The sequence below is a fragment of the Protopterus annectens genome, chromosome 8.part1 (genome assembly GCF_019279795.1).
Source record: "Protopterus annectens isolate FY-2018-M chromosome 8.part1, PAN1.0, whole genome shotgun sequence".
NCBI classification, from domain to species: domain Eukaryota; kingdom Metazoa; phylum Chordata; order Ceratodontiformes; family Protopteridae; genus Protopterus; species Protopterus annectens.
The window spans coordinates 95,185,704-95,201,814 of NC_056742.1; the positions used below are offsets into that span (position 1 = coordinate 95,185,704).

Genomic DNA, 16,111 nt, shown 5'->3' on the forward strand with positions numbered 1-16,111 from the left:
GATTTGCAAGCAGAAAAGAAGGCAGTGAGGAAGGATGATACCTAGACAGTTCCAGTAGTAGTAGGAGCAACGGGTTTTGTAAAAAAAAAAAAAAAAAAGAATTTACAACCATATGTCGGTATGTTATCAGTATGTGTAACTCCGTATGAACTGCAGGAGTCATTACTGGGCACATTGCTGGTGCTGCGAAGAGCACTTTGGTTAACATCAAAGATTAAAACAATACTAATTTCATGAACTTTAATTAAACTTTGACTTAGGAATTGGATCCATTCCCATCATGGTATTAGAAACCCAAAAGACTTGGAGAAATTAAAAACAAGAGTATGAAAGGTTTTCTACACCAACCCCCCCCCCCCCCAAAAAAAAAAAAAAAAAAAAGAGCAGTTGTGAAAACCAGTGTTGGACTTTATCTTTTATGAATGTTTTTGTCGAGTTCTTCAAGTTCAAGTTGCCCACGCTGCAGACAGTGCTTCCTCTTCTGCTGTGTTCCTGTGTTTCATTGTGACCCTGGACTTGAAGGGTGTGCATTATCCTATCACTATTTCTCACTGTTTCAGAAGATATCTGAGTTTAGTTGTATCTGGTTCATGCTATCAGTTCTCTTCCCTGCCCAATGGGCTATCCACTGTACCTTGAGAGTTTACTAAGTGCCTTGCTTCACTAGTGGCTCATTGCTGGACTCTTGGCATTCACATTTTTCCTTATTTGGAAAACTTGCTGATCTGTGCAGCGTCTGCTTTTAGATGTTTGGAATTGCTAGAGAAGGTCTCAACCTTACTGCCCCGGGTAGGGTTCAAGTTGAACCTTTGTCAGTCATGCCTAACACCCTCATAAAGACTTGTCTTCCTGGGTTGCTTCATCAACACTAATAGATGAATGCCAACACTAATAGATGAATGCCCTTTCATCTCAAAGAAAATTTCCTGTTCTACCAGGCAGTGTTTCAGGAATTCTCCGGGAGGAATGTTGTCTTGTCAAGAGAATTCCTAAAAATTGTAGGATTTGTGGCATCTATGATTCTCATGATAGCACTGGCCAGTCTTCTCATGAAGAAAATTCAGTGGTATGTACTAAATTGTTGTACCCAGCACCTATATTTCCTGGATTCCCATTTGCTGGTGCTAGCCTTCATCAGATGAGAGTGATAATGGTGGAGAGCACAGTTGAGAATCAATCCAGGACTTCCCTTCTTCCCACCTGTTCAGCACAGTCTGACTAGACAGATTCATCCAACTCCACTTGTTAGTGCAAGTGCAGGTCACTTGGGAGCCCAAGAATGTATGGAAGCACATAATTATCAAAGAAATGTTGGTGATGATTTACACTGCGAAAGTCTTTCACCACCTATGGACTCTGGATCTTTTTATGGTTACAGATAACACTACAGTGATGTGGTACCTCAACATATAGTGGGTTTCCAAGGTCACACCCTATGTGCTGGTTGTCAGTGATGTCCTGGGAGCTGGCTTTACAGCATTTTCTGACTCTTCAGGTATCATACATCCCGTCAGAGAAACACATTCTGGCAGACAAATGAAGCAGATTTTGGGCAGACCCACATGAGTGCCAACTCAAGACAGTGGTGTTCCACGATCTAGTCATGGATATGGTGAAACACCTGAAATGGATCTGTTTGCTTCTTTCAAAACAGACAGTTGGAGAAATTGTGTACCAATCATCTGTGCAGCCATGTTTGGAGGACAGATGCTTTCTTGTTCCCTTGGACAGGAATATTCCTCTATAAATTTCCACCCTTTTCACTAATTCAAAAGATAGTTCTAAAGATTCAGATAGAAATGCCAAAGGTCATTATGGTGACCCCCTGCTGACCCAAGCATTTTTGGTTCTACTAATGGTATTAGCCGTGTGTAAATACTGCATACTTTCTTACACTCTGGATTTGCTCACACAGTCTTAGGGGTAACTGGTGCACCCAGTTTGGAGCAGCTGCAACTGACGGCCTGAATAATTTACTCTTTACTGTGGTTAGGTACTTGTTTCATGAGAGTGTGCACCAGGTGTTAAAGGAAGCCAGAAAACCTGCTAACAGAAAATCTTATGTTTACAAATGGATGAGGTTGTCTAATCCCTTGAAGTTAATGTCACTCTGATCTTGAAGTATTTATGTGAGCTACTTCAGGATGGCTTATTATATGCATTCCTTTAAGGTGCATTTAGCCTGCCACTGGACTCCCCCTTTCTTTTTCTCTTTTGGTAAAACAGTTCATGAAAAGAGTATTCTACATGAGACCTCCTTGCAAGCAAATTCCTCCTTTGTGGGATTTCTCTGGAAAAATTAACCTTATCACCTTTCGAACCTGCTACTCAGGCTAATCTGAAGCTCTTAACGTGGAAAGTTGTTATGCATAAGGCGAGTCTCTGAGCTGCAAGCTCTCATTGTGGTACTGCATTACCTTATTTTCCACAAGGATAGGATTGTGTTAAACACCTAACCCCTCTGTCATGCAGAAAGTGGTATCAGAATTCATCTCAGTCAGTCAACTTCCCTGTGTTCTTTTCAGAGCCTAAGAACAAGGGAGGGGAGGATACTTTATACCTTAAATGTGCACAGGCAGCTCAGGTACTATCTTGACAAAAGAAAACCCTACAGGAGCAAAGAAAGGTCAACCTGTCTCTAAGCAAACCATTGCTTATTGGCTGTCCCGGTTAATGTTTTTTGTTAAATTCACAATGGCAAGGTGAATCCAGGCAAGGTTAAGATGCATTCCACTAGGGCCTTTTCCTCTTCAGTGATGTTATTGGAAAGGAGTTGGCTCTAGAAGTATTTTAGAGGCAGCAACTTGGTGCTCTGTCCATACTTTTATGAAGCACTGTAAGCTGGATGCCTATCCTAGATGCAGAGCAGGCTTCACAAGGATCATTCTGCAATGGCTCCTGGACTGTTATTTTTCCTTTTCCCAGGTTAAGTAAGATGTGTGAATCTACCTAAATGCTAGGAAAGCAGTGTATTTGTTGAACATTGTACAGTAGCATAAGTCCTACGTACCTCTACCAGTAGATATTTGTAGAACACACTGCCTTATTGGCACTATCCACCCATCATACACCTTTTCGGATGTGAATAGTTTGGGTGTTTTGGTTACTGTTGAGTGTTGCTCTGTGGTCCTTAGGGTTGTATGTGTGTGTGATTTTTGGTTTGGAACGTTAGGTGTTCACACAGCTCATATTTCCATCTGTTCTTGCTGGATCATAGAAAAGTGAAAGGGTCCTGTCTGTAGGTCTGTACGGCAATCCCTGCACTTCCAGGTGATTAGTCTGTTACACACACGGTGTGAAGGTCTCTGAGATTTAGTAGACTGTCAGAGGAGGGTGGCAGGGCACTACTACCCAAATGCCAGTAAGGCACTGTGGTATGAACATCTGCTATTACAGGTAAGTACGAGTTATGCAACTGTACTTTATCTTGTCTTTGTTCAACCTGGTGAGAGTGGCATTAGTATGTCATGCAATGGAGTCTGCTATGGCTAGAATATTGGGAGTGTGTTGACTTTTCATATGGACTATGTATTTGGGGATTCACTGAGTGTGGCTGTATGTGTGGTGTTAGGTGTTGCTTTTACTAAGTGCATTAGGGTTTGCTGAGGATGATCTCCACAGGTGGAAAGTCTGGGAGGTATTTGTGGTTTAGGAAGATTGCATTTAAGTGCTTCAGCCTTGGTCTGTGTGTGTGGTGTGTACTGTGTGTGTAGTGGGTGTAGCATGTGTGTTTTTGATTACCTGTTTTTTATTGTGTGCTTGTATGCAAGAGTTTTGCCACCAGTGACAGTGTGCATACATCTCTTGCATAGTGTATCTGTTTCTTAAGAATTAAGTAGTTGTCAGTGAATGCATGACAATTGCTGCATTGTTTCTCCAGGGTTTGCTATTATATACTCCCTAGCTAGGTCGTCCAGCAGCCAAAGCCCTTCAAGTACTTCTTGCTTGCCTTCTCCTCTTGTGTCCACTTTAAACATACCTCTTTCCCCCCTGTACTTGAGATACTACTTGCTATAAATCTTTTGTCCACTAGGGTGGCACCCTTCTCATGGTCTCTCCCCTCTGATTAAAGCCTCTTCCCTTAGACTCGCAGGTTTTATATATTTGTAAGACACTACTGCCTCCAGATAATTTTCTCTCCTTCCTACTGTACTCCTCTTCACCTACATTTCACTGTCTACTATCACAACCTCCCAGTGCAACAGTCCCTCCTTGAAGATAAGTATATCATAAGTTTCTCTGTCCACTACCACTATTGATTAGGCCCTTACCTTCTACCCATCCCCAAACTTTCCTTAACATTTCAGCTCTCCACTGATAGTTTTTCCTTGGCCTCTCTCCTTCAGTGGACTGGACCTTTTTCTGTCTCCTTTTCTCTCGTTCCTTGCCACTGCTCCCTCTTATCCAATTAGCTAACTTACTCCTGGCCCCATTTAATACTGCAACTTCTGTCCTCCTATCTTTACTCTCTTTTACTTCTTGCTGGATGCTCTATACTGCCTACCTAGCGACTGTATTTGACTCTCACTTGATTGCGGAGCACTAGTAACTTCCGGTCTCTACCTGCCCTCTCCCTGCCCCTTTCCCCTCCCCCTCCCTCCTACTTCCTCCCTGACTTTATAAATATTCCTTGCTCAGTGAGTCGCCATCTTTTTTCCCCTTGGTCTTCCTCTCTGCTGCTGTGCGCATCTGGCTACGGGATTATACTTCCAATAAGGTGAGCCCTGCTGTATTTGTCTAGCCATTCTTATTTTGTCCTATCCTTCCACTTAGTGTGCGAGGATAGCTTGTTTTATTATGTTTACCTGCTGTAAGTGCGAGGATAGATGTTTTACTATGTTTAACTGCCTAGGACGCACATATTAACATTGCGTGTGCGAAGATAGATTGTTTTATCTTGTTTCACCACCTAGATTGCACTTGCTAATATCGCTCAATATTTTGTTATGCATTAATCGCCGCTAACGGCTGCTCGTGTTTGTGTCCCTGCACGTGGAATGCATATATGCTATCGTACATAGCTATATGCCATTCCGCTTGTATTTTTACAGTTGAATAGTTTGTGTTCCTGCACGTGAATGCATATACGCTATCGTACATAGCTATATGCCATTCCGTTTGTATTTTACAGTTAAATAGTTTGTGTTCCTGCACGTGGAATGCATATACGCTATCGCACACAGCTATATGCCATTCCCCTTCTATTTTACTGTTGAATAAGACCCCAAATTTATCTGCTTTGTACCCTCAGAAGCCTGAGGCTCTATTTGATATATTTTGATTAACTGCCACTGTTGTTAAAGAATACTGCGTTATATAGCAATATTTTGCCATGTTTTGTTGGAACTGTTGATATTTTAAAAGACTATCCTAACTTAACATTTGGAGTAAGTGAGGACTACTGCTTTTTATACTTGTACTCTACTCCTAAGCTTAACTTAGGGGGTAAGTGAATTCAGCCATTGCGTCTGTTTATTCTCATACTGTCCCTAGCTATAGTGTTTAACAGAACTGTAATATCTTGCCTAGGATATGAATATCAATGCCTACTATTTCTGAGTGTGCCTTGTTTTCTGTTTACTTTACTTGTACTCTACACCTAAGCTTAACTTAGGGGGTAAGTGAATTCAGCCATTGCGTCTGTTTATTCTTATACTGTCCCTTGCTATAGTGTTTAACAGAACTGTAATATCTTGCCTAGGATATGAATATCAATGCCTACTATTTCTGAGTGTGCCTTGTTTTCTGTTTATTTTACTTCTTGTTTCTCTCCATTTTATTTACCAGTTGATCAACCTGCCTGTATTGTTCTCTAGTGTGAGACTGCCCTGTCGCTGTTGATCAACATCCTTCACCCACCTACTACTGTCCATTCCTAAACTGAGGAGCTGAACCTTAAAAACCTCCCTATTTGAAGAAAAGTATAAACACAAGAAAGTATGTCCTGCTAATACAACAGACTGTTCTAAAGCTAGCTCTATTTTGAAAACTCTGGTTATCTAATGCTAGTTCTGTTATGATTCTCCAGGGTTTGCTATTATATACTCCCTAGCTAGGTCGTCCAGCAGCCAAAGCCCTTCAAGTACTTCTTGCTTGCCCTCTCCTCTTGTGTCCACTTTAAACATACCTCCTTCCCCCCTGTACTTGAGATACTACTTGCTATAAATCTTTTGTTCCCTAGGTGGCACCCTTCTCCTGGTCCCCTCTGATTAAAGCCTCTTCCTTTAGACTCGCAGGTTTTATATATTTGTAAGACAGTACTGCCTCCAGATAATTTTCTCTCCTTCCTACTGTACTCCTCTTCACCTACATTTCACCGTCTACTATCACAACCTCCCAGTGCAACAGTCCCTCCTTGAAGATAAGTATGTCATAAGTTTCTCTGTCCACTACCACTATTGATTAGGCCCTTACCTTCTACCCATCCCCAAACTTTCCTTAACATTTCAGCTCTCCACTGATAGTTTTTCCTTGGCCTCTCTCCTTCAGTGGCTCTACCCGCTCCGTTCGCTCTGCGGGCTCACTCCGCTCCCCCTACCCTACCCCCAAATCCCACCCACCCCCAGTGCATCTACATTTATAGTCTCCTCCTGTCTCCTCCCCTGTTGCCCTCAACCTATCCCATCTCTTTGCTCCTCCCCCTCCTAGATAAAATCTCTTTAAACTACCCCTCCCCCTCTCTATTCCCTTACCTGACTGCTATCTCACATACTTCTCCTCCTTACATCTCCAAACTCCCCACACAGTCTCTATCCCCTCTTCTAATATCTATCCTACCCTACTCATCCATGTCTCTTCCACACTATCTCACCTCATTTACATGTCTTTTCCTTCTAACTGCTCTCTATAATGTAACTTCTGATTCCTCTACCACACTACCCTCCTCTTTCCCACTCCCATCATCCTCCACAATCTCCTTTCCCCACCCTTCAACACTCCACTTTTATTGAATATCCCCCTCCCTACTTCAACCAAATCCATTTCATTATTTCAAACTAAAACTCATACAGTCTATTTTAAATCTCCTGCTATCAAAATTAAATTACATCTCCCTCTTACGTTATGCCTCAATTCAAAGTTTCACCTCCTCTCTCCTTTCTCTTGGCTTGCTCTTGCAGGAGATATCCACCCCAACCCTGGGCCAACATCTACTAACAATCTCTCTCCCACTACCTCCTCTAATAGATACAGCCATAAATACCTTAAATTCATTACCATTAATACCCAGAGTATTAATAACAAAATAACACATTTCCATGCTTGGCTAAATCTCACTACACCTGACATAGTAGCAGTAACCGAAACCTGGCTAAAACCACAAACTACTAACTCTGAGATTTTACCACCTGGCTTCCAAGCACTTAGGTCCGATCGCAAAAACAAAAAAGGAGATGGTGTAGCCTTAGTCTACAACTGCCTGCTAAATCTCAGCCCATACCAAAATCCCATTCCTAAATTTAATAATGCAGAACTAGTTATAGGAATCCTCAAAATAAACAACTTCAAAAGTATCTGTATCAATAACCATCTATATACCCCCTGGAGACAACTCCTCCACCCTTGAGAATATTCTCTGTTGGGCTACAAACAATATCAAGCATGAGACTTGCATTCTAGGTGATGTCAATATTGATTGGAATGCAATTAATAATAATACTCCCTCTCTGTCTATCAATCTTTATAATTTTACTCAACTAATAAACAACATTACCAGACCTAGCAAAAATAACCCTCCAGGCTCCATCCTGGACTGGATTCTAGTCAGCCACCCTAACAATATCTCCAACTCTGGCATCTTACCAGACTCAATAAGTGATCATCTCCCAGCCTTTATTAAGCGAACTACCCAACAGCTCCCACACCAACATCAATATGCCCACTCTCGTAACCTAACTAATTTTAACCCTTCTGTATTTTCTGAAACCCTTAGACTTACAAACTGGGATTCACTAAAAACTCTTCCCCTAGATGAAGCCCTAGAAGTCTTCAATACTACCTTCCTTAAAATCCTAAACTCCCAAGCCCCACCTCGAACAAAACAAATAAAACACAACTCTGCTCCTTGGCTAACTAAGGACACTAAAACTCTAATGCTACAAAGAGACAAAACTTGGAAACTATACAATAAAAATAAAAACCCAGCTTCATTCCTTCAATTTAAGCAACTACGCAATCTTACTAAAAAACTTATCATAAAAGATAAAAAATCATACTACAACAAACTACAGTCTACCCTCACAAACAATCCCCAAAAATTCTGGAATTCCATCAATTCCCTCTTACACCCAGGTACTAAATCCAGTCCCTGTCCAGACAACAATAAGACTGACACAGAAATTGCAACCCTCTTCAACTCCTTTTTTACCAGCGCCATAGCTGAACTGACTAAATCCTTCTCCTCTTCCACCCCCAGCCCAAACCCAAAGCCTTCTTCACCATCCTCCCCTCACTCCTGCTCTCATAAACCCCCTCCCACTTTTATTCTACAACCCGTGTCTACCACCAGTATCAAAAAACTTCTTTCCAAACTCAAACCATGCTCCAATGCCCCCGGCAATATCCCATCACTTTTTCTCAAGCTCGCAGCAGATGGCATCGCCATACCTATCAGCATTCTCATCAATAGATCCATCCAAGAATCTTATGTTCCCAAACTTTGGTGAGCTGCCCACATTCTGCCCCTTCATAAAGGAGGCAAAAATAATAGCATTTCTAACTTCCGCCCAATAGCCATTCTTTCCCCAATTTCAAAAGTCCTTGAAAAATGTATCCACCGGCAACTCATGCCCCACCTCCTCAATAACCAACTCCTCACTCCTACTCAACATGGGTTTCGGCCTGGCCACAGTACCATAACTGCTCTCCTTTCTTTCCTAGACATTGTCAACCATGCCCGTGACTCTGGAGATATTGTCTCCACTGTTCTTCTTGACCTTTCCAAGGCATTCGACACAATATCCCACACACTCCTTCTCAACCACATTTCTAACCTCAATCTCTCCCACAATTCCCTTTCTTGGTTCAAAAGTTCTCTCTCAGATAGATCCCAAGCTGTGAAATGGAATACAGGTACCTCGAACTTCTTACCTACCCCTACCGGAGTCACTCAGGGTTCTATTCTCGGACCTCCGCTCTTTAATGTCTTTATCAATGATCTCCACTCTGCAATTCCTCATTCTCAAATTGTACAATATGCAGACGACTCCACTGTTATCTGCTCAGCCCCTAGCCTTCCCGAGCTCCAAGCCAAAACCCAATTGGCCATCACAACCACAGAAAATTGGATGCTTCAAAACCATCTTTCCCTTAATGCCAATAAATCCCATATCATTCTCTTCTCCCCCTCAAAAGCTCTGCCTCTTGATAAGCCATCCTTCAAAATCTCCAGCCTCTCTCAGTCCCCAATAGAAGTTGTTAGTAGTGCAAAATTACTCAGAGTTACCATTGATGAACACCTGAAATTTAATACTCATATTCAACTAAACATAAAAAAACCCATCAGAAGCTCGGTATGCTTTACAGAAATGCTAACTTTCTTTAGCTACAAGACAAACACTCGCCACTACCTACCTTCCCCCTTCTCTATTGTATGGTGCTCCTCTTCTAAACAACCTCACCGCTTCTGTCTCCTCAAAACTTGAAAGTTGCTACTACAAAATCGCCAAATTCGCTACTAACTCCACTCATTCTACACACCATTGCATCTGCCTCCGTAGTCTCCAATGGCTAGAACTCCCTAATCACCTGGATTACCTCCAACTTACTACTGCACACAAACTAATTTTCAAACCCACTGCTTGCTCTGCATTATCTAACATCTTGCCCTTCTACACTCCTCTCAGGCCCCTAAGATCTAGTCACCAAAATCTTATTTCAGTATACAAACCCAAACGACCTCCTGGCCACCTCCTACTTTCTTATACTACAGCAAACAAATGGAACTTGCTTCCCTCCCTTCTAAGAGTCACTACAAGCTATGAACAATTCAAATCTCTTCTCCATTCTCACCTCTCCCAAAACTGGAAATGTAATTGTATACTTCCTACCTAGATCTTAATACATCCCAGTTCCAATTTCCCCCCTCTGGTCCCTCTTCTCCAAACTCTCTCCTCAGCTCCCCTCCCTCTCCTTCTTTATCTCCTCTCTCTCCCCTGCTTAAACTCTTATTTATTCCTTTTAAATCTTCTCCTCCCCACTGCCTACATGCATGTCTAGTCTCACAAATGTATCTTTTGCCTTTTTCATAAGATGTACTTTTAGACTCAAACTTAAAATGAATCTTAGTCTAACTGTTCTTTTTTTATCTTCCTCCTGGCATCTCTTCTAATTCTTTGCATCTCCTTCACTTCTCCTCTGTTTTACTTCTCTTGCATTCAAGATCTATGTATAATTTCTTTTTATCTCTCTCTTCTATACTAACAATACAGTCACATAAAAAATATTAATTTCTTATGTATACTGCCAAATGTACTATGTTTTTGGAAATTGTTAAAGGTGTTATCCTGTTAGAACACAGAGTGTTATGTGTGTAATGTATTATTATTATGGAGCTTTTCTCCCCGGGCCTCCACTGAAAATGGGCTTTCGGGCCCAGTGGACTTCCCCGGTTATCAAACTGGAAATAAATAAATAAATAAATTGTCTTAAAATACCCATATCCTGCAAACTGGCTGTGAAGAAATTGGGAAATTTCATATCCATGTTGTCAGGTTCTTTATTTGGTGAGCTATAAGGGTGTTGTGCACGAAGATTTAATAGAGGACTACTAAGGGTGCTTTTGGAGTTAGAGGCTAGGCTATATAATACAAATTGTTAATGGCAGTGTTACTCAGTGCTCATATTAACTGCTCAATGCCACATGCAAGGTAGCTGCTCTACGTATGCTGAGCTACTGCCTACAGTTTTTATGGGTAGTTCTGTAGGGAAAAAATTACTTTTTAGATGTTTTCTTAACCACTGTTGCACATTGATAATCTCATCGCAGACATGCATAATTTGTCCTGGCACTTAAAACACAGTAAACTGACTAATAAGCCTACTGGGCAATAAAACTACACTCGGAGCCCTTCTATGCGTTTCCCATCTCATATAGACAAGGCAATCACCTACTGCCACTAGATGAATAGTTGCAGTCTTCTTAATGTAAAAACACCCAAAAAGATGTTTGTAAATGCAGTGCTACCACAAATCACGTAAAACAACTAGCTATACAGCACATTAGCAAGTAAGGCAACAAAAGCAAGAATAGAGAGAGGAAATGCACTTTTTTTTCAATTTAAATAACAGTTCATTTCAACAACTTGAAAAAACAGCAGTGGTCGGTTTATATTAAGGAAATACAGTTTTTGAATCATTGTTATTTAAACTGTCTACAGGAAAAGATCAATTTTAGAGAGAGACATTTGAATTTTAGAAGGCATTCTGCTTTAACAGCCCATCATATCTCTTGAGGAGTAATTGCTCAACATTTTTCCTAAAACTAAATTTTGGTTGTAGAGGATATTCACAAAGATGTTAGGATATTGAAAGAGGAGCTTCCTGAACAGGTGCCCTTTTAGCCCCCCCCCCCCCCCGAGTATAATGCCAGCCATTAAGTGCTTTATAAATTTGCTTTGGTGTGAAATGCCTTTTTTTTGGGTTTGTTTGCTCATTTTTACTTTAGAAAATGCAAAATGTTGGAAATAACTGAAAATACTCAAGTATTCCCTAAATGTGAAATGCCATTGTGATGGGGCAGTTCCTACTTTTGATAAAGCTTTCTGTTGCACTCCTGTCATAGCTCTCAACTTTTTTTGTCTAAAATCAGGGATACTGCCAAAAATATTTATGGGAAAAGGCCTAAAATCAGATGCACTATTTGCACATTCATATTGTTCACTTAGCAAGTTGCTTGAAGCAGAAAATGTGTGTAACTCTGCATTTTCTGAAGAATAAGAAGTCTGTAACTGTAAAGTAGCACTGTTTAGCTAATTCTGCATTATTCTGTCACAAACATCACACATTTTATGATTCAAAATCAGATCAAAATCAAATCACTTTGTGATTCAGTGGCAGTTAATCATACCCCTCCCTTGTTTGTAATGTCTAATATAATGAGCTGCAAAAAATAAATTTGTGTGCATTGGCATTCATTTGTCTTGGGAACTGTGTGTTGAACATTATTCATGATTAGAATTGCGTAACTGCTATAGTAGTAAGCATAAAGCTGTACTGAAGTGTAATCAGAGATGATTTTTAGTACTGTGGGTCTCTGTACTCAAAGATCTCTAGACTGCTGTTTTATGTGCATTACAATGGATGCATATGAATATTTTTGTAATATTGAGATGTGCAAGCTTGCTGTAGCTGTAAAAAAAAAATCTCCAAATTTAGTTCCAAAGTTCCATGCAATTTTTGTAGTAGTGCTGCTCTTCTGATGGGTAAAGCCTTTAGTGTGCCCCAGATGATGTATACAATTAACAGCACTGGTGCTGGAGGAGCTGCAGGGGAAGGATGGGAGTGAGTAGCTGACGTCAGCTTGCCTGTCACAAGGGAAGAGATGCAGCCTTTGCTTGCTGCAATAAGGTAGAGTTGTGAGCTTGGTGGGCTACATGCTTCATAGACAGTATACCACTTAGTTGGGAGGTTGCACATGCACAAAAGCTGGCATGCACCTCCTGAAGACAGCAGGTGCCGAGGGTGTAAGGCTGCTGTAAGAGTTAAGGCACACTCCTTGGTAGCTGTGTGATGCTGTACCAGTGTTCTCAGTCTCCTCATTGGACCAGTTGTGGGTCAGATTGAGCCCAGGGAAAGCTAAGATGGGTCTGCTAGACCCAGTGAATGAAGGGAGGAGCCGGTGGCTTGTTTGATGGTCAGCTGCAGGAAGGAAAAAAAGTTCCATATATTTTTTGGCTTATAGATTCTGGGAAGAAAAGAGTGCACTAGTTTTGGAGGTATTTATCCCAACGGAGTGTTTGTTTTACTTTGATACTCTCCTAGTCCTATATCCTTGTGAAAGCTGTGGCTGTTTAATTATCTCATTGATTTTGACACTTAGCTGTGATTAAAACTTAAAGATGCTGCATACTGAATAAAGATGCTTTATATGGGATCCAAACCCATTTTCAAATGCAGAATGTAATGTCTTTTTACACGGCTAACTGACTTTTAGTTTCAATATGTCTTTTTGTCTGATGTACTCTTGTAATGTATTTCTGGGGTTAAGGCTTGTGCCTTAGACTTTTGAGATCCTGAATTCAATCTTGACCACGCTGCTAGAGTTACTGTATTTTCCCTAGGTACTCTGTTTCCTTCCAAAAATATGCTAATCGATTGTCTTCTCTAAATTTTCTGTGAATTGCATTTATTCTTACCTTTATGACTGGAGACATGGGTGAAGATTATCTGACAAGAAGGATCATTTCACTTACCTGGTATACATTAAATTGTGTATTTATTACTCTCACACAGAGAAATATATCTGGTGTTTTATAGTGTCTTTATATATATATATATATATATATATATATATATACACACACACACACACACACACACACGCACATTTCAAAGTCTGTCTTAGCATACTGATCGTAATATATTGACACAGCAGAGCAGACTGACACTGATAATGTACCTTTATAACTTACTAAGTGTATTACAAAGGTATGGAACAGAATTATGCAACAAACTCAAGTAAATTTTCTGATGCTACAGCAATGTTTACACATGTACCAACTTTGTCTCTGTCTCATTCACAGTGTGGAAATGTTGTAGCTGCACTGTCATTTCATGTCATGTTACTATTCTTCCTTGAACTATTTTTAGGAAGGAGTTTCTCTCTATACAAGCCATAAAAATTTATATTTGTGTAGTGGACAGTGCAGACGGGCGATGATTAAAAAAAACAAAACAAAAAAAAAACAACATTGCTTATAAGTTCAGCAACACACCTGAAGCATTGGAATGTCAGCTGCATGGTGGTGTCTTTGAAAATGCTGTTCTAAAATTACTATTTTCTTTATAAGGATTAATATCTTCATAGTTAACAGTTTCAGCAGCACAGCTTGCCTATAACTTTCTTCAGTAGATGCAACTCAGTGTTTTGGGTTAAGAAATTGTTAAAAACTATGTGAAACCACTTAAACCCCCCATTGCTTATGTAAAGGCTGATAAACACATTAGTGCTATAACTGCCTTTTTCCTTGCTGTGTTTGTTTTTCAGAATCATCTTTTAGTGCTACTGCTGTTGGCTTTTGAGGTAACAGTTTACCGCCATCAAGAACATTACCGCAGAAGTCACAGGCTTGTGCCACCAGCAACACAAACCATTTTTGAAGATGTTTCCCGAGAAAAGATGGATCAAGGAGTTGTAATTTGTGCCAAGTACTTGATCAACTACTTTTTCTACAAATTTGGGCTAGAGGTAGGTGGTAGCATATAGCTTGGAAAAGAAACTGTGTGTGATATATACATACTGTGGAGGGTGTTACACAGTGAAGTACTGAGATGCAATAATTTTATTTTTTTATTTCCATTTGTTAACTGGGTAGATTATGCACATAGGCCTTTTTCAGACCTAGTCAGGCGCTGTGTGGTTAAGTGACTTACTTAGAGTTGCACAGAAGGCAAAAGAAAGCTGAGGGAATCAAACTCAGACTCACAGGAAACCGCTAGTTTTCAGATCATAGCTTTAATCCTCAGCATTAGCTGCCAAATATCCTTCAAAGGCCAACTGTGCCCAAAGTCTGGAAAAAATAATATTTTGATGTTTTATGCATCACTGATCCCCTTGCATCTCTAAATGACTGTTGTTATATAATTTGTAATACTATAAAATGGCCTGATGTGGAAGTTGGAACTACCGACAGGATTTTGTTTTAAAGTCTTGGATTTTGCCTCCGTAATATAATTTCATGAGGACACTGGGTGCACTATAGTGAGAGTAATGCTTGCTGCAGTCTTCAGCCAGTGCAAGGGTCGACCAGGAGGCGCCATCATTCAGACAGCCATCAAGGGTGGTTCATGATTTATTTCTGTTTTTTCCCCTAACCTCCCTATATGCACACAGCATAGAGTGGGGTTGGTGACTTCAGGTAGGTCATCCGCAGATGACATACCCTCACTTTCGCAAGGGGTGTTCCTCTCATGTGGCTGCATCCCTGTCCCTAAAGCAGGGAAAGTTGTTTCCCCAGTCTCCATTAGGGGAAATTCCCCAATCCCAGTGTGCCCCCAGGAATGTGCAGCCTTTCCAGTCCCCTACCTCCAAGAGAGTAGAACAGGCCATACTCCTTCACTTTAAACTGGTATGCAGAGGTACTGCAAAATGAGAGAGACAGGAAACAGAAGGGTTGGAACTTAAGCCACGTTTTTCTTTTGTATCTTGCACTTTACATGTTGTATTAAATGTAAGGGAAATTGGTCTCTAAGAAAAAAATTGCACAGTGGTGGTGATGTCAGATATATTGGAATGTTAAGTATGAAACAATTTTGTTCAGGCTCAAAATCATAGTTCTGGGTCTCTCACTTTCCAGCTGAGAAGTAAAGCTGTTCATCTGCAAGGTAAAAAAATGCTTAGTTTTAAGATATTTTATTAGCTCTGTAGCTATAGTCAGTGATGTTTTAGTCTGTTTTTCAAGTTGAATTTGCTTGCTGATGTAACAGATGTTGGTTCAAATACAAGAATGGAATGAATACGAGATTTTCACAAAGCACAAGTGTGCATGTGTATACTGATGCATGTTCACTGCATTCACCAGAGGTGAGAAAATGGGGAGTGGTAAAATAGTAAGAGAGAGTTTTATTGCACCTATGAAAACTATATTGCTATTAATTTGAATGGGTACAGGGTAAACTGATAATGTCAACAGCTGTCTTCATCCTGGCCATAGTGAATCAAGAGGCACATCTCTACCAGAGTTGCTACTGATATAAGGAAAGCATAGACTATTTGGAATTGATGAGACAGAGCCAGGCAAGAGCATTTGTGCATCTTCTGTGAGTGAAACTATTGTAAACTGAAAACACAAAAAAATAAATAATCCAGTAATAAGAATAACAGCTATCTTATATGTGAATATGGATGTAACAGAGATCACTAGTTAATTAATTTTTTAGAAGTAGATCTACAGAC

At 40.4% G+C, this 16,111-nt stretch overlaps 1 protein-coding gene across 1 annotated transcript in view; it reads left to right on the top strand.

The window, feature by feature from the left end:
* Window positions 1–16,111, top strand: part of PIEZO1 (piezo type mechanosensitive ion channel component 1) — a 3,550,337-nt gene that overhangs the window by 2,381,284 nt on the left and 1,152,942 nt on the right. Inside the window, exon 19 of the mRNA XM_044081575.1 lies at window positions 14,204–14,404. Coding sequence (XP_043937510.1) covers window positions 14,204–14,404 — 201 coding nt within the window. The remainder of the gene's footprint in view (window positions 1–14,203; window positions 14,405–16,111) is intronic.